This window comes from Dipodomys spectabilis, unplaced genomic scaffold (assembly GCF_019054845.1).
Source record: "Dipodomys spectabilis isolate Male_0828 unplaced genomic scaffold, ASM1905484v1 ptg000179l, whole genome shotgun sequence".
Lineage (NCBI taxonomy): Eukaryota > Metazoa > Chordata > Mammalia > Rodentia > Heteromyidae > Dipodomys > Dipodomys spectabilis.
In genome coordinates, this window is record NW_024870856.1 from 9,682,662 (window position 1) to 9,700,567 (window position 17,906).

The 17,906-nt window shown below is 49.2% G+C and overlaps 1 protein-coding gene across 2 annotated transcripts in view; it reads right to left on the minus strand.

Annotated features, from left to right (window-relative positions):
• Window positions 1-266: 266 nt before the first annotated feature.
• Window positions 267-17,906, minus strand: part of Ice1 (interactor of little elongation complex ELL subunit 1) — a 48,356-nt gene continuing 30,716 nt past the window's right edge. For both annotated transcript variants that reach the window (XM_042695222.1, XM_042695223.1), the window contains 7 exons: window positions 11,706-16,709; window positions 10,442-10,610; window positions 7,871-8,031; window positions 5,590-5,780; window positions 3,582-3,688; window positions 2,604-2,702; window positions 267-554 (listed from right to left, as the gene is read on the minus strand). In XM_042695222.1, the coding sequence (XP_042551156.1) occupies window positions 361-554; window positions 2,604-2,702; window positions 3,582-3,688; window positions 5,590-5,780; window positions 7,871-8,031; window positions 10,442-10,610; window positions 11,706-16,709 (5,925 nt within the window). In that variant the 3' untranslated portion in view covers window positions 267-360. The remainder of the gene's footprint in view (window positions 555-2,603; window positions 2,703-3,581; window positions 3,689-5,589; window positions 5,781-7,870; window positions 8,032-10,441; window positions 10,611-11,705; window positions 16,710-17,906) is intronic.

Consider the following 17,906-nt stretch of genomic DNA (forward strand, 5'->3'; position numbering starts at 1 on the left):
TGGTCTCAGTGCTGCGTGGGGCCGGGGTTGGGGGGCCGGGGTTGGGGCAGCACTGTCAGGATGGGGTGGCCTCGGTGCTGCGTGGGGCCGGGGTTGGGGGGGCCGTGGTGGGGGCAGCACGGTCGGGGGGGGTGGGATGGCCCGGTGCTGCGTGGGGCCGGGGTTGGGGCAGCACGGTCGGGGGGGTGGGGTGGCCTCGGTGCTGCGTGGGGCCGGGGTTGGGGGGCCGGGGTGGGGGGCAGCACGGTCGGGGGGGGTGGCTGCGGTGGGGATAGCAGGGTCGGGGGGTGGCCTCGGTGCTGCGTGGAGCCGCAGTCTGTATCCGAAGGCAGACTGGTGAGCCTGTGGGGCTCTCCCCGCTCACGGGGTGGCGCGGGGCTCGCCCTCCTGGCCCAGGGCACCCACCTCCTCCAGGTAGCCGAGGAGTGCGGACGGCACGCTGTTAGAGGCCGCTCTGCGCCAGCCTTCCAGGACCTGGGCAATCTGTGCTGGGTTGCTGGGGCTCAGATCGCAAAGGGCGTACACGGCTGCTAGCTGGATGCCCCACGGGATATCTGCAAGGGATTTCCAGTTAATCGTAACACAGCAAGCAAGCACAGGACAGTTTTAATGCCGTCATCTACACACTTCCTACTCCAGCAGTAAATACTAGTGCTAGCCAATTGCAGTTAAAATTTCTGTAAGAGCTGTATACTACTGGCCGAGCTCACAGGGCCTGGCGCAGTGCCCAGAGAACTCAAGAACACGATGCCACCACCGTGCGGCCCTGCGAAATCCCAGGCCAGGCAGGGCTCATGAGCGGGCTCTGGACAAGAGTGCACCCCGCCCCACACTGCCTCGCCACACACCCTGCCCTGCCCACGTTCTGCTCACACCCTTCCTGCACACGCCCTCCCTGCACACACCAGCTCTCCACACACTCCAGCTCCGCACACACCAGCCCTGCCCATGTTCTGCTCACACCACCCTGCACACGCCCTGCCCCTAGACACCCAGTGCACATTCTATGAAATGCTAGTTGACGACTTACAATGTGTCATCACTGTTCTCTTCTAGCACGTTTATTTAGGAGTCATTTAATTAAAATTTACTGAAGCTCAGCTTACTTAATTCAGTCTAGATTACTGAAGAGTGGAGTCTATGCAGCCGTGCAGAAGGGACTGTGCAACAGGGCACACTAAGTGGGTGCCACAGGACCAGGGGCGCGTGGCCACCGAGTGGGCGTGGCCGCGTGCTGTGTACGGCAACTGCTCCAGGCATGCTGTACCCTGGCACACCTGCACATGCACAGCACGGAACTCAGGAGGAAATGTGAAATTCATTTACATTTCATAGAGACCATCATGGATAGCCTAAGGGTAATTTTATCAAATATTTTAATAATTTTATGAGTGGAAGATGTACGCTGGACAATCTCTGCCCGTGGTGATCTATCAGCATCCAGAAACAGATTAGGAAAAAAATTGTAAACTGGGTGTTAAGGATACCCAAACTGTATTAAAATAAACACACAGCACAAAACCTCACCTATCCAAAGGTGAGTTCTGACAATGCAGGCACCGCTCCTGTTCTAATAGCTTCCTCTCCAACTCACAAGCACTGCAAGGAGGGCAGAGCTCCACATGGCCCATGGGCAAAAATGCCCTGGTGAGAACCGAATGCAGGGGTGGGGTGAGGGGACCCACAGCGGGGGTCTGCAGGGGCTGAGCTGAGTGAGGGCTCCGCTGGCAGACACACCTGCGAACTCAGCTCTGGCAGGACACTTCCAGGCTCCTGAACTGAAGCAAGCCGCACGGCCCCTGGGCGTCGGTGTGTGGCGTGCAGACCCTGTCATGCCCAGAAGGCTGCTGGCTCCCTAGCTGTGCGGTGTGTGGTGCCTCCTCCCAAGGGAAATGCCTGCCACAGCAACACAGCAAGTCTGCACCACTGGCAAAAGGACTCGCTAGGCTCTATCCCCTTGAGACTGGGGGAAAAATGGGCCGTACCTGGCCACTGCCCTAAGTCAGGCAGGTGCCTGAGAGAAGCACTCCAGGAGGCTCTTGGTGGTGTCAGGTCCAGTGACATGCTGAATGCTACGGACAAAGATCTCTCAGCCAAGATAAGCTATGCGTCCAGGCCCTGCATAAGATGACGCTTCTAATGTTGAATTCACAACTTCCTACTGACACTCGCTTCTGAGGGTGACTCTGAGCTAAGCTTTGCTAAGGAAAAATGGCCTACCCTCTGGGCTGTGCAGCTGGTTAGCAGGGACGGGAATCCCCGCGGCTCCACTCGGCGTCCCTCACCCCCTCCTCACAGGAAGCAGGCAGCAGTGTCCGTGCCAGGGCACAGCACCTCTGCCCACAGTCAGCAACTGCCAGCAGGAGGCCGTGGAAAGCCAGCACCATGGCCAGAGGACAGACAGGGCAAAGCAGAGGGAGAAAGGGAGGCATGGGCCAGCACAGCGCACGACCGCGCATCCAGAGGCCAAGCCCGGGGCAGAACACATGCAAATATTAACACTGGCTGCGCTGGCTCACGTCCCAGGTACAAGCCAGGAAAGAAGCAGCAGGCTGAAAGAGAGGCTAAGCGACAGGAAAGCAATTTTAATGGAAGAGTTTTACCTTCGTCCTGAGCATGCTGTATGAACGTCCCAATCACAGAGCTAATATTTTTCACCGCAGTTGGAAATCCTTCCTTCAAACCCAATTGGCCTAATCGACCTGGGACAAAGCAAACAACACAAAACAACACATAAAGTCTCTGGTGAAATGCTGGTCAATGTTACCTAGCACTGCAAGTATATGTTTTCTGTTCTGTAACACTGAGCACTGTAGGCCTGCAGAATGATGTCTTCAGTGAGAATAGGCTGTTAAAGAGCATCGTGTGAGACTCAATGATGTGCTGCTTGTCTTCCAGGAGGTGCAGTGGGAAGGGAGAATCACCTGTTTGCACACAGCAAAGCTACTACAAAACAAATTGAATGTGGAGGGCAGTGGCTGCGGCAGGCCGAGTGTGCGGTGGCCGGCATCAAGTTTAGAGCCAACAGCCACCAGTGTGCAATCCAGACACTGGACAACCTGCACAGGGCCCTCGGCTCCCCAGAGTCCTCAGATTGGGACCTGCCTCACACTGGGGTGAGGACTGACACTGCAATATTATATTGCATGCCTGGTGAACCTCGCAACTGATGAGCGTGCAAATGCTTTTCGTGACCTTCTTGACTTCAAATCTGGAGAAACTGAGGCCCACAGTACTTACTTTGTCTGCCCCAAGGAACCAGTCTGGTGCCTGTTAACATACACTCTGAGGGTTGGGATGCAGGCATGGCCAGTAAATATTTAATGACCGTAGCATATATGGCTAATTCCTAATCAAGGATGACCCTGGAAACATGCACATAGTTTATGGTTGAATGCTGTGACAGAGAGCCAGTAAATATGTAATGACCACAGAAATCTGGCTAATTCCTGATCCAGAAGGACCCTGGAAACACCTAGCTGACTCTCATGCTTTTGGCTAATTCCTGATCCAGAAGGACCCTGGAAACACCCAGCTGACTCTCATGCTTTTGGCTAGTTTGCAAAGATGGGATGGCTCACCGATCAGTCTCAGGACGGATGCTATAATGACGTCGGGAGTGAAGGCAATGTTGGCGTGTCCTTTTCTGTATTTTATCCACTTATCCATTACAGGCCACAGCTCCTTACTAGAAAAAGACACGAAAAGAGGTAAGCACATCAAGCAGAACTGTTTTGTTTTTGTTGCTGCTGCTGCTGGTACTGGGCCCTGAAGTCTGAACTCGGGGGTCCCGCGCTGATCAGCCTGCTGGCTCACAGCTGGCGCTGTACTCCATGAGTCGTGCTTTCTGCCGGACAACAGGAGCTGGGAAGCCCAGCTAGCTCTGAACTGCAGTCCTCCAGACTCCCACCTCCCCAGGAGCTGGGAAGCCCAGCTAGCTCTGAACTGCAGTCCTCCAGACTCCCACCTCCCCAGGGGTTAGGCGTGCAGCAGGCACGTTCTCACACGCTGTCCTGAGAGCACGAGGAGACATGCACTCCCGTTCTCCCTATGATAACAGGCACTGGGAGCTCAGATCTTCTCCAGCTTCTCAGGATCTTCGTGCCCACACTGGTTACAGGGGCTACAAATACCTGCGTCTTTACTCTGGTACAGTCCTTATTCTATAGTGTCCCTTACATCACCAAATTAGGAAGAGATGGAATATGGACTCTGAGCCTCCAGTGGACCAGTGGATGTCAGACAAAGTCACAGGTGCTCCAGGGCCAAGCCAGAGGGACCCGAAATGTCCAAACCCAAGCACAACATAGAAGGACAAACTCACTCCCATGACTGACAATCAGGTCCATTCCTCCTTTTATTCTCTTTCTTGCATGGTGTTTATTATAGTTGGAAATGATAAATGCAGACAAAGGAAAAACGAAAAGCAAAGAACTTCCAAAGGATGCTATCTCAGATACAGACTATTGACTGCGACCTTTCCAGGTCAACTGCATGGTGGGGCCTGAGCTGCTGAGCAGAGGCGGGTCTAGCGCTAGGCCCTAATCCTCCACGCTGTCCTCGCTGCTGGTTGGGAGCACTGTGCATAGAGCTTTCTCACATTCTGACGGTGTCGGCTTCTCCCCACTGGGGATGGAAGCCCCATGATTCATGAAAGGACTCAGACGCTCAGCTACTCAGTCAGGAACTGGCCACAGGGTTCTGACACCGACTTACTTAGTAACTGACGATGAAATACTTTTCCATGTAAATGCACAAAAATTCTACTTACAGTTATACATTTTTAACATTAAATACATACATACACTAGATAAGTACATTTAACTCAATCTTATTCTACATGATACAATTCCTACTGATATTTGGATGTCTAATCTGTCCTGGCATTGGATGCCTAGGGTAAAAGAGCATCCTTGTACACAGAAAAATCTTTGCAAAGGCAGTTTCTACAGTTTCCATTCCTCAAGTATTTCAGGGACCTAGTTTATCGACTCTTTACATTTGCAATGATTTTTAATATCACAAACTCCCTTAAACCAGCCTTTCTCAGACAGGGTCCCATAAAAGTATCTGAAGAACAACTGTCCCCACCCTCTCAGAAGCAGCATGTTAGAACTAGTGCTAGAATTACAGATGGACAGAGAACAGCTCACACAGTGGAATCCTGGTGAATCCTGGCTGAATTTGGTCTCAAGTCAAGAGTGGCTAAACTGTAATTTGAAATATTTCTGTTCCTCTGCATGTTTTCAGATTATCGGTATGCTAAGAGAATGCTTTCTTTATTCTACACCCTCCTTTGTGTGGTCACTAGTCTACATGTGGAAGAAGAGTCCCGGTTCCTGAGATCTCTCCTGCTGGGGAGAAGCAGTAACAAAATATAACAAAAAGCAGTGAACAGTACCAAAAACTAAAGCAACTACTTGTGATGACAATGTTCTAGGGCAATTTTATCAACTCTCATTCAAATGAAGTTATCTGCAAATATCTCAACCACCTTGTGTTACAAATAAATACAATCAAAGCACTTAAACATTCAATAGACTACCTTGCAATTAAAACAACGCTTTTTAAGTTAGCAAAACAGGCCACCTTATAATGTTATCATGTGTCCAAATCCATTTCTGATGGCAGCAAAGCAGATCGATGGCAAATATGTATTCCCACGTGTCACCGCTGAGGTCTTCACCGTAGGTCTCGCTGGACTGGAACTCTGTCTTTGGACATAACTGTATGGTCAGCAGCAGCTTCGACACCATGACACTCACATCCACTGGCGCGCTCTAGCAGAAGAAAAGCGAATCATGAAGCGTGGTTCAAAGCCTGAGCCACGCAGCATCCTGTTGGCAACCTCACTGAACACCAATAGGAAGGTTTTGAAAATCTTTCACCATTATCACTAGAGTATTAGTTCTAATCTTAGTTACCAAAAAAAATTCTTACAACTTCCTTTAAATTCTGTTTTCTTTCTGGCACTGGAAATTAGTCTGCCTTTTCTACAAAGCCCTAAAATTGACCCATAATTAAATCTTGCACGCTTCACATTTGCGTGTGGTTGTTGGATACTGCTGCATGTAGATGCAGCGTGAATAGGTGAACTTCCCTGCTGACAGACATCTGGGTTACTGTGGCTCTGCCCATTCCACTACAAGTCTTTTTGGGGACAAAATCTTTACTTCTCTCCAGTAAATAAACACTCATCAATGGAGCAGGCAGGGCCTTCCCACTTCCAGCTCATATTAAACCTGATGTTTAACTATTGTTATGGTATAGATCATTTGATATTAGAATCATGTTTGCAACTAAAAATGTTAGAAGAGAATGTAGTTCAGTGGGCAATATTTGAATATTTAATGAATCCATATCCTACAATCTAAATTTGATCTTTTGCATTCAGAAGTTGATTTAGTGCTTAGAATATTCTGTTGCTTAGTTTGAAGTGTTTTGAGGAATATGTTAAGTTTCTGATTACTTTAAACATCAATCACACCTAAAATACTGAAGTCTAGAAACAGCATTGATCACTGAGAAGAGGGCAATCTGATAAATGTGAGTTAGTCTAACACAAATCAATGGCTACAGTAACTCTGTTACCTTTGAAACTACTACCTGGTATACAACTGGAACATAATTTATGAATTTAAATTCCATTGTAACAGGTTAATAATTTTACAACTTTGAAACTGAGTAGCAATTTAAACCAAGCAGTCATTTCTAAAGTATACTCTGAAGGAGCTTTAACCCCACAGCATAAACTAGGTAGAGAAGTTACTCTGAAAATGCAAACAGAGAGAATTCTTCCAAACATGGCACTGTGAGTTGTGTACTCCTAACCTGAAAAATCTGAAACTCATGCTCATAATGCTCAAAAAGCTTTGGATTCCAGAGCATTCTAGAGTTTCAGAATGGGCAGACTCAATGTATAGTCTGCAAGTATTTCAAAGTAAAACAAAGCAAAACCACGTCATTAATTCTTGGAATTGAATCATCTGGATAGAGAATACTCCCGTAGAGGGACCGTGCACGTGTGGCTGAGTGTCTGTGATGTTGGATATGGAAGGTCCTGTGCAAGTGACCTCTCAAACACTGACTTTACATCCCTAGAAAAGAACACTCCTCTCCCGTTACTAGAAAGCTCTCTCCTCTAAAGAGCTAGAAAACAATCAGAGCTCTCTTCTCCCACGTCTAGAAAAACGATTTGAGCTCTCCTCTCCTGTGCCTAGTAAACAATTTGAGCACTCCTCCTCAAGGCTTACTCCCAGGTCTAGAAAATGATTTAAGCTCTCCCCTCCCAGGTCTAGGAAACAGTTGGAGCTCTCCTTTCCTGGGTCTAGGAAACAATTTCTCTTCTCCTATGTCTAGAAAACGATTTGAAAGCTAAAACCAAAAATTTAATATCGTCAGATTCTCATTAGATAAAATATCCTACTTGGACATATTAGTAACTAAAGAAAAATCAAATAATATAAAGTAATGTGAGAAAAAAAGATTTAGAACACGTTCCATTCAGTAGAAAGATAAATATAAAATATTAGAATAAGAAAAAGCCTACCCATGGAAGAAATGGAGGATATCAACCGTTTCACCTCTCTAAATATTTGTGTAAAAATTAAATAATTCATAGCTCCAACAGCATTTGATTTATATACACTTGTATGTGGATTTCATCAGTCATAAATGAGTGTAAAAAGAAGTTAAATTAAGACAGCTCCATTGTTCTTTCTGGACACAATCATGCTAAAATGGCATTTTATAGGACCTAATATGAAGGACAGCATCTCTAAACTGCCTAGGAATGAATACACAGCTAACACAGCATCATGTAGGTATGGTGTTCAAGCATGGCACTGTAAGAAATAAAAATAAAGCTCACCTTTTCCCAGTTGAGGAAGGCTCTCAAACAGTTGAGAACCTCTCCCTTAGCACGCTGCCTTGCAACCAACTGCATTGCTTTACTAATCACCGACTGAGAAACAAATACATCATGCCACATGTTTGCAATAAACAAAGCCAGTTTCTCAGACTCTGGAAAATCTATGAGAAAGAAAACCGGAGGGTAAAATGACATATGCCCAAGTGAATGAATTTTAAAGCCACAAGTACAATGTATTCATCCCACCAGAGCCTTACAGCTGCCCTGTGGTTAGGGGCATATAAATGGATACTCAGATAAGATCTGACCTCAGCAACCATTTCAAACCTTCTCTCTTATTTCCTCTTGGCCACTTTTTTGAAGTTAACTTTTAAACATGGTATATAAATAAATAGCAGTAGAAGCAAAAGGAAAAAATAAGACAGAAAAGGAAAATATTTTGTCTCCAATCTCCTCAGCCTCAAGATTCTCCCAACTTACCCATGTCACTACAAGAAGCTTCTCTGAATGCAAACGCAGAGGTATGAGTTATAAAGATATTTGATGTAATGAGCAATATATATATATATATATATATATATATGTAATGTGTATATACGTGTATATGTGTGAATATATACATGTGTATATATATTCACATAGATAAAAACATATATATGCCCTATTTGGTCATAAATCCTTGCTAAAAATTAACAAACTATGTATTCTTTTAAGTTTAGAGGTGATGTATTTTGACAAATTAATGAACCCAGGTAACCATCACCACAACTTGCTCTGTCCAACCTTGTTCGTGAGATAACCTCACAGACACGGAGAATCCTTGATTGGCTTATGTCACTATGAGGTCTATGTCTTTTCATTCTCAAACTCTTTTCCATCTGGCTTTTCTACAGCACAATTCCTGAGACTCATTCATGATGTAGCCATTCCTTTACAGCTAAGGATCATCTCCATTGTGTGGGAGGTCACAGTTCAATTTTCCATTCCCCTGCTGATCCACATCTGTTTCCAGTTATGGGCTATACACGGATATGTCTATTTCTATCAGTCATACGCCTAGCACTGGGAGTTTTAGGTCACAAGGTCAACAAATGCCTTTATTTTATAAAAATGACTGAGTTTTCTGATGTCATTGTGAAGACTTTTAGCCGGTTTGTCATGAAGACATGTCTCTTTAATTTTTCTCTGACCTACCTCTTTATCTGTTGGTTTTTAACAGCCTGACTCCATCTGTTGATATTTCTTTCAAAATATTTTGCACACATATTCCCTGCCTAGAATTCTCTCTTCCCTTCTTTACTGCACACTTTCTCTGCATCTTCCCATCACAGAGCAAGTTCTTTGACAAGGAACACTACTACCACTCTGTTCACACTATCAAAGCTACCATCCCAGGTCCAATCATTCACACAGTAGATGGTGCATGGTTACCAACAATTTGCAGAGGGAAACAAGAAGAAGACACATTTGTTTTCTCAGAATGTGCAACCCAGAGAATGAGAGTGAGAAGACAAAATGAATTTTATCATATGACATGGACCAGTTAAGGCCACGAAGACAAATGAGAATACAGGACACAGACTGAGTCGGAGTTATGTGTAGTCATAGAGTGAGCCATGGTAAGGTGGAGGCAAAGAGGAAGAGGATCCCGGCTAGGAATAAGCAGGGATGTGGTTGGGCCCAGATCCCTCTCCACTGCCCAGCACTAGTAAAGCTGGTGAGCTTCTGGGATGTAGCTGTGGCCTTTCAGTCACTGCGAATAGTCACACCTGCATCTGACTTGGCCACCACAAAATTCCACACACTAAGTGTGATGCCCATACTAATGATGTGATGAACAAATCAGTGACTGAAGAAGCAAATATACACGGACTGTCATATATGGTATGAAGTGGCAATTCACAGACACTGATGATCTGTGGCACTGAAGGAGCGGCTCCCGATTCCATTCCTTACAAGAAACAGACGACACAGTACTCCCCGCCGACACCTTCCTTCTGCGCGCCATGACTCCATCTCACAGCTGCTGCATTACCATTGCCTAGCCATTGGAAGAGGAGTCCGGCATTTTACTGCAACTACGGGGGACTTTAAAATACAAAGTAAGAAGCCGGGCGCTGGTGGCTCACGCCTGTAATCCTAGCTACTCAGGAGGCTGAGATCTGAGATCACAGTTCAAAGCCAGCCCGGGCAGGAAAGTCCATGAGACTCATCTCCAATAAACAACTAGAAAACTGGAAGTGGCGCTGTGGCTCAAGTGGTAGAGCACTCGCCTTGAGCTGAAGAGCTGAGGGATAGTGCCCAAGCCAAGTTCAAGCCCCAGGACCGAGAACAAAATAAATAAATAAAATACACAGTTAAGGAAAGATACTGTATTTACAGAGAAGTAGAACTGAATGTGCTGACAATAGGTAATTTTAACTGTTCTGAAAATCTGGTTTAGCAAAGTTAGGTAGAATAGCAAAGCTGTCCTCTAATAGATGTACAATACAACTCTAATAAAAAATAAACAATAAACAGAAGAAAACTACACATAAAAATGGACACAAAAATGTTTTAACCTAAACATACCTTCCTTAAGTAGGCTATAGCAAAACAAGCGAGCTCTTTCCAAGTCTCCAAGCTGCCGGCAAATGCCCACATACACCCTGCAGAGGGCATGGATATAACTGTGGTCTATAGACTTCTTCTGAAGTTTTAGTTCTGAGAGAATGGAGCAAAGCAAGCGTTCTGCTAAATGCTGGATTGGAAGAAGGAAAAAAGCAAAGTACACTGTTATTTATGTCTAGTGTCTCTAAAAATAGCTACGTATCACACAATTAGGCGTCTAAACTTGCACAGGACTAGAAGTACAACAGCAGCAAAGGAGCCACCAGCCCTGGAGGCAATGAGCCCTCCCAGGTCTGTCTGCTCCTTGTGGTGGATCATACAGCAGATGCCCAGGGCACACCCAGACTGCCTTATTGTCATCATTTCCAGGTTCTTGCAAAAAGAATCGGTGTGTTCATTAGGTCCAGTCTACTTCTATTCACATTCTTGCTTCCTAAAATTGTTATACTGCTTACAACATAAGACACTAGGTGATATGTTTAGTGATTAGGAGTATTAAATGAAAAACCTAAGCCAGGCGTCAGTGGCTCACACCTGCAATCCTAGCTACTGAGGGGGCTGACATCTGAAGATTCCAGTTCAAGTCCATGAGATTCTTATCTCCAATAAACTACTCAGAACAAGCCAGAAGTGGCAGTGCAGCTCAAGTGGTAGAGCGCTAGCCTTGAGCACAAAGAGGCTCAGGGACAGAGGCCAGACCCTGAGTTCAAACCCCAGGACTGGCAAAAAAGAAAGAAAACCCTTTCAAATATACAGTTTCCATGTTCTTCTTGCTTTCTGAACACAGGAGTCAAAAACAAACAAAACATATATAGCACAAAGGTCCAGGGATGGGCACTAAGTGCTGGTGACCATCTTCAAAAGGAGATGCTACCTGCTCAGTAACTAGAACCTGAGTAAAGGCTTAGAAGGTCCAGTGAGCAGGGCATGCAGACCACCACAGCCCCCTTCCTCCTGTCCTCACACTCAGCAGTGATAGATGTATTCTGTGACAGCCATTTGAGCATTTTGAGCCTTTACACATGTGCCAGGATCAAACCATTTTAGGGCACAATACTTTTTCCCTGGTAAAAATTTAAGTTAACAGTGGATGCCTCATAGTACTTCAGATCACTGGGGTGACCTCAGGGTCATCTGCACAAGCTGCTGACACCGGACGGGGCTGCCTCTAAGGACGTGCAGTATGAGCATGCGGGGGGGGGGGGGGGGGGGGATAGCCACATACCTTTTTCCTTGTGCTGAACTCAAAGACCACCTCTTTCTCCTGGTCTCTCATCACAGGCTTCTTGGAGATGTTTCCCACGTAGACATGGCTCCTAATGACAGGCAACAGGTCGAAGGACGACTCAGCCACTTTCTTCAGTGCATGCAGGATGGCCTGATCATGGGACTCCACAGTTTCTTTGGGGCTCACAAGCAGCTGTGGAACGGGGCTGCTGGCCAGCACTGAGCTCCTTTCCTCTGCTGTGACCTCGGCCTGTCGGGGGTGTTCCGGGAGGTCCCCCTGGGGCTCTGGCTCTGGGGACTCGCTGTCCAGGCGCAGTCGTTTGGCACTCCTCGGTGCAGATGCTGACAATGTTCTTTTGCTACCTGGGGCCTGCAGAGGTCCCAAGTCTCTCGACCTACCTTGACAACTGTCACCACCAGAGCTACTTCCTGTTTTGACAAAGGCTGTGGATGTGGACGTGATGGCTTTGAGCCCCAGGAGAGCACTGACTCGGCCTGGCAAGGTCTTACCGTCGGCAGATGTTCCTCGAGACAGCTGCATGTTGCCTTTGAGGATGCTGAGGGTCCGGGCCCGGGCAGACAACTCGGGATACATGGTATCAAGGATTTTCACAGAATTCTCCTGTGGCACTGCCACCGCGGCCGGGCCTGGGGCACAGGGTGGGAGTCTTCCAGGCACCGGAAGGGCGTGCTTGGGAGTGGCCGCACAGAACTGCAGAGGAGAGGACAGTATCCTCCCACCGGCTGCTGGAGAAGGAGACGGAGAGGGCTGGGGTGGGGAAGAGCTCAGGGGCTCTTCTGGCCACGGAGACAGCAGAGGCGGCACTGGGATTTCACAGGCCGGGGAAATCTTGCCAAGGGGAGAGGCTGGGGAGGAAGGACTGGGGAGGAGGGGCGAGGGTGCGGGGGCAGCCCGTGGGGGCGTAGCTATCAACGGGGCCAGAAGAGGAGGCAGTGGGGGCCCCACCTCCTGGCGAATCTTGCTCAGAGTGTCCACAGGGCCGTCTGTGGACACAGAGGTATCAGCCTGTGCCAGAACGGGCTGAGTTTGACCTCTCTGACTTTTCATACCACTCTCTCCTGAAAGGGACTGAGGGATGTCGGTGTGAACTTCTCCCTTGCTCACTGAAGTCTTCACTGGCTTGTTGGATGGATCTTTGTTTGAAATTTTGGATCGCGTCTTATTTTTGCCAGATGGCTCTAGTTTTGAGTTATAATACGTATGATCAGATGCCACGTTCTGAGCCTCAAAGGTCTGGTCGTATATTTGAGAACTAATCCATATACTAGGCTTAACAGGTCTATTACGCAAGCGACTTTTATCGAAATTGGCACTCTGGCCGTTGCCTGACACCTCCCCTTGGGCCACTGTAAAGGCACTGCCACTTGGAGGTTCTTGAAACGGAGGGGCTGTGTGACCAGTCTCTGGGGAGGTCTCTGTGGAAGTCATGGAGACAGAGGCAGCTCCCACCTCCTCCTGAGCCTGAGAAGTGTCCGCAGCGGGGGAGGCAGCCGTGCCGCCCGCCGCCCGCTCCACCTCTTTCTCCGTGCCTCCCATCTGATCCTTCTCCAAGTGTGTGTCCGTAACTTCGGAGGTCCCTGCAGACGTGTGGATCTGAAACGTCTCCGACTCATAACCAGAGCTCTGCTCCATCCTGAACTGGGTCACAGAGACAGAGGCGGGGACTAGAGAGTCTGCAGGTGCAGCCAGGCCATCCTTCCCAGCGTCCGCACTCCCGCGCCCGCCCGAGCGGTCCTCAACCTGCTCTTCAGTGACGAGCAGGAACTGCTCTGGAGAACGGGATGTTGAGCCGCTGGCTCCCTCGGAGGGGCCACTCTCTTTCAAACCTTCAGTAGCTGGGCTATTCGCACCTACGGGCGATAAATCACCACTGTCCGCATCATCGCAGTCCTCACAGTTTGTCTGAAGTTCCTGCCCAATCTTGGTGAGAACCTCAGTCAGGGTCTCCAAAGAACACTGGACAAGCTGACTGGGACTTCTTACGGAGCTGTCAACCTTTTCCGATTCAATCCACTCCTCAGAGGTGCCCGGTGTTTCTTCTTCACAAAGCTGCTCCTCACATTTCTCTCCTGAGACTCCACTTTGCTTTAGTTCTTTGCTCATCTCAGTTCCTTTGCTGGAACATTCCGAAACAGAGTCCCCTGAACTACAGTCCTGTAACTGACAACTCTCAAGAAACACAGCAACGTCTGATGTAGAAAGTCTGTCTATGTCAGGAAAAGCACTGATGTTAAAGTCTTGCAGAGCCAAGGTCAGGTGCCCCACATCCACCGCGGGCTGGTGGGCGGGGGCCGCGCCCTCGGTCCCCCCCGCAGTGCTCTGGGCGTCACTGGCTGGCTGCTGCCGTCCGCTGCCCGCCACAGCGTCGCCCTCAAGCTCTCCCTCGCTGCAGCTGAGAGGCTCACTCCCGTCCGTGCTGCTCTCCTCTCCCCGCTCTGGAGTGCCCGGAAGGCTGCTGCTGGGGATGCCCCGCATCTCCTCAGCTGTCCTGAAAGGCACTCCGGAGAGCCCGGTGGCCGTGGGGAGGTGCGGCTGGGGGGAAGCTGGAGGCGCGGGGGACGTCACTCTGGAAAGCTCACAACTCTGCCGCATGGTAGCAGAATCGTTTGCAACAGCCAAAGCACCACCGCCTGGGCTGACTGCATGCCCACAGGGGCTCTCTTCTGCAGGACGGTCCCCTGACCTGGCGGACTCAGTGGGAAGCAGTTCACCACTCTCCACCCCAGAGTGGTCAGGATCTGGGGCAGGCAGAGCCTGTGAGGGCCGAGGTGCCCCGCCCAGCCCCTCCTCACACCCTGCTTCTTCCTTGGAGGAGTCCTGGCTTTGGCAGAGGGGGTCAGGATCTGGGGCAGGCAGAGCCAGTGAGGGCTGCTGTGCCCCGCTTGGACCCTCCCTTGACCCCTCCTCACACCCTGCATCTTCCTTGGAGGAGTCCTGGCTTTGGCAGAGGGGGTCAGGATCTGGGGCAGGCAGAGCCTGTGAGGGCCGAGGTGCCCCGCCCAGCCCCTCCTCACACCCTGCTTCTTCCTTGGAGGAGTCCTGGCTTTGGCAGAGGGGGTCAGGATCTGGGGCAGGTGGAGCCGGTGAGGGCCGCCGTGTCCTGCCCAGAGCCTCCCCTGGCCCCTCCTCGAGCCCTGAGGCTTCCTTGGAGGAGTCCTGGCTTTGGCAGAGGGGGTCAGGATCTGGGGCAGGTGGAGCCGGTGAGGGCCGCGGTGCCTCGCCCAGAGCCTCGCCTGGACCCTCCTTGAGCCCTGCGGCTTCCTTGGAGTCCTGGCTTTGGCAGGGGGCATCCTCAGATGAGAAAGACAATCTCCTACTTGTGGAACAATCAACATTTTCTGCTGGTACGGGACCACCTTGAGAATCAAAATCCAGTTTGCTACAAGACACAGAAAGTTCTGGAGAAGTGCTCCTCTGGGCAGGCCCTTCTTGGACGTTTCCTGTTGTTCTGGCCGGATCCGCAACACACTCCGCCGCAGGCACATCCTCAGCGTGGTTATCACCCTCTTCTGGGGCTGAGGTCAACTCATTCTCACGGTGTCCCACATCCACACTGCCCCTCAGATCCTGCTCGGGACTTGCCCGTCCCATGGTGACCAACGCTGGGCTGAGCAGTAAAGAAGCAGGACTGGCATTTTCTCTTGGCAGCTCAAGTGTGGTTGAAGATGCCCCATTCTGTGAGGCTGTCACGGCCTTCTCTAGCTGATGGCTAGACTTTTGTTCACGTTCTGAGGTAGCACTTGGACTTTCTTCACCGCCTCTCCTTACTGAATCATTGTGGTGCCACGAAGTGCTCTGATCACAACCACGGTCCCTCTCGCTCAAGCCAGACTCAGAACCTGTGGAAGGCAAAGCCGACTTAGGATCTCGGCTTTCACTCTGTCCACCATTTGTCATCTTCCTAAACACTGATTGAGAAAGTGAGATTCTGGTCGTGTCTTTTGCCATGTTTGCACCTGCTGTCTGCCTGCTCCTCAGATTTCTAAACGTCAGTGACTCTAGTCCTGGGCTCAAAGAACGTAAGCGGCTCCCCGGGTTGCTTCCCTGCTGAGAGGGCTCTGGTGGCTCGGACTGCGCAAGTAACAGGTTTCGAGTTGGTAGTGTTTGTTCTGAATGAGGCAGTTGGGTGGGCATTGTTTTATTTAGCATATCTGCGATGTTAACATACTGTAGCTTCGAGGGCTGAGGGTGACTGAAATTAGACACTGACATCGAGGTCGAGGAAGACTTTGCGCCACCGTCCTGTCCCACTGGACCCAGCCCGTCGCCTGGGTCGTCATCCTCGGATTCCGATGATTCTGAAGTGGATTCTTGATCATCTTCCCTTTCCTTTGCCGTTTCTCTAGGTGTCTTTGGAAAAGAGCCACAACCTGTGACACCTGATGTGGAAGGAAACTCATCAGCAAGCGTGTACCTGATAAACTCTGAGTGGGGTGATCCTATCTTTTTCGATGACGAGGCTTTCTCATCAGAGCCAATGAGTTCATTCAGAGGCCTCTTGCCAAGGGGCATGAAATACAAACCGGACTTCCCAGCCTCGGCATCCCGGCCTCCTGACAGCCCGCCAGACAACTTTTCAACCGACAGGCTCCTGGAGGGACCGGGAAGCACTTGCTCAGCTTGCACAGACCTCCTCCTCTCCCCGAGCCCCTCATCTGCCAGTCGACCTCTGCAACTCAAGAAGTCTGGTGGCACCGTCCAGCGTGTTTCCTGAGCAAAAGTAGATGTGGCTGAAGCTTCTCCCAGGGGTGCTGCTAATGTCTTACACCCAACCGTTTTCACTTCATTTACTGCGAACTTATTTAGAACTTGGACAGTTTCTTTTGATTTGGGCTTCTCCTCCCAGGTACCATTTCCTTTATTTTTTCTGGCTAGGCCAAAACAAGCCTGTGAGTCAGCTGTGTCATCATCTTCAGCAGAATCTTCATGTGAGACAAACTCATTATCACTGGAATCTGTGTACTCTCCAAAGTAGGTTTCCTTAAAACATAAATTATGTGAATTACACACCTGTTCAACAACCAAACATGACAATCAGCATCAATTACATGTGTATGTATATATGTGGGTCTGTGTCCCCTGGAGAATTCTGTAAATCACCCAAGGAGTGCAGCCTAGGCTCTGGGATCTTCCAACAGGCAATGTCTGGATCTCTAGTGTGATCCCACCCCACCCTCTCTGTAAAGAAGCCCAGAAATCCCCAGACACCCACCCACTCTCATCGTCCTCACATAATAAATGTCCTCCTCCTGAACCCTGTTCTACTTAGGACCGAAGGTGTGCCTGAAGATCACATGGAAAGGGTTACCTATCAACTGTTGCTCATCTGACCACTAACGTTCTCAAACTACAAGTACACTATATACTAAATTCGACCTTGGCCATGGTCCTTCCTGCTTTCTGAGTATCCTTCTGGCTCTACTCAGGCACCCTGCAAGGTGACTAAACAGAAACAATCAAATGAACATCTCACAGTCTATGCCTTTGGACTCATCTAGGATTTCCCACTGCGCTGAAGATAAAATGTTAACTCCTTATGAAGAGACCCAGGACCCTTCTAGGATGGCCTGCATGAATACTTCCCCGGTGCCTGATGGCCCCAGGTCTAATAGCTCCTGGAGAAATACTCATAACTCTTAAAGTGCAGTGAGGAGGCTCTCTCTTCCAGAAGCACCCTCTCCCCACCGGCCTCCATTCGGGAAGAGGCCTCCTCCCCTGCAGTGCCTCCCAGTCCCATAGGGCTCGAATGCAGTGCTGCCATGATCCACACCCTTCCTCCCCATCCTTTACACAACCATCCTGGCACTGCATTCTTTGTTGCCTCCCCGCCCCAGCCCCGTGCCTAGCTTGATGTCTAACAGATATATGAGCTATATCCCAAATTTATCTGACCCTTCAGCTAAAAGCTCTGCAAATCTGCTTCATCAAGACTGCTCCCCTGAGAAATACCTATCACAAATTTAAAAAAATGTGAATTTGAATGAAAGTGAAGAATTCAGCTACTAGAGGCCAATGACACATAGGCTATACCTGGGGCTTCTTCTAACACTGACCTCTATGCCTGCAAATCTGTGCTCACTTCACTTTTTACCTATTACCACTGCTTGGCACTAGGGATAAAGCCAAGGACACAGTGTTCTTACAAAAAACTTGTAAGACAGTTGTGGTTAAGAACAA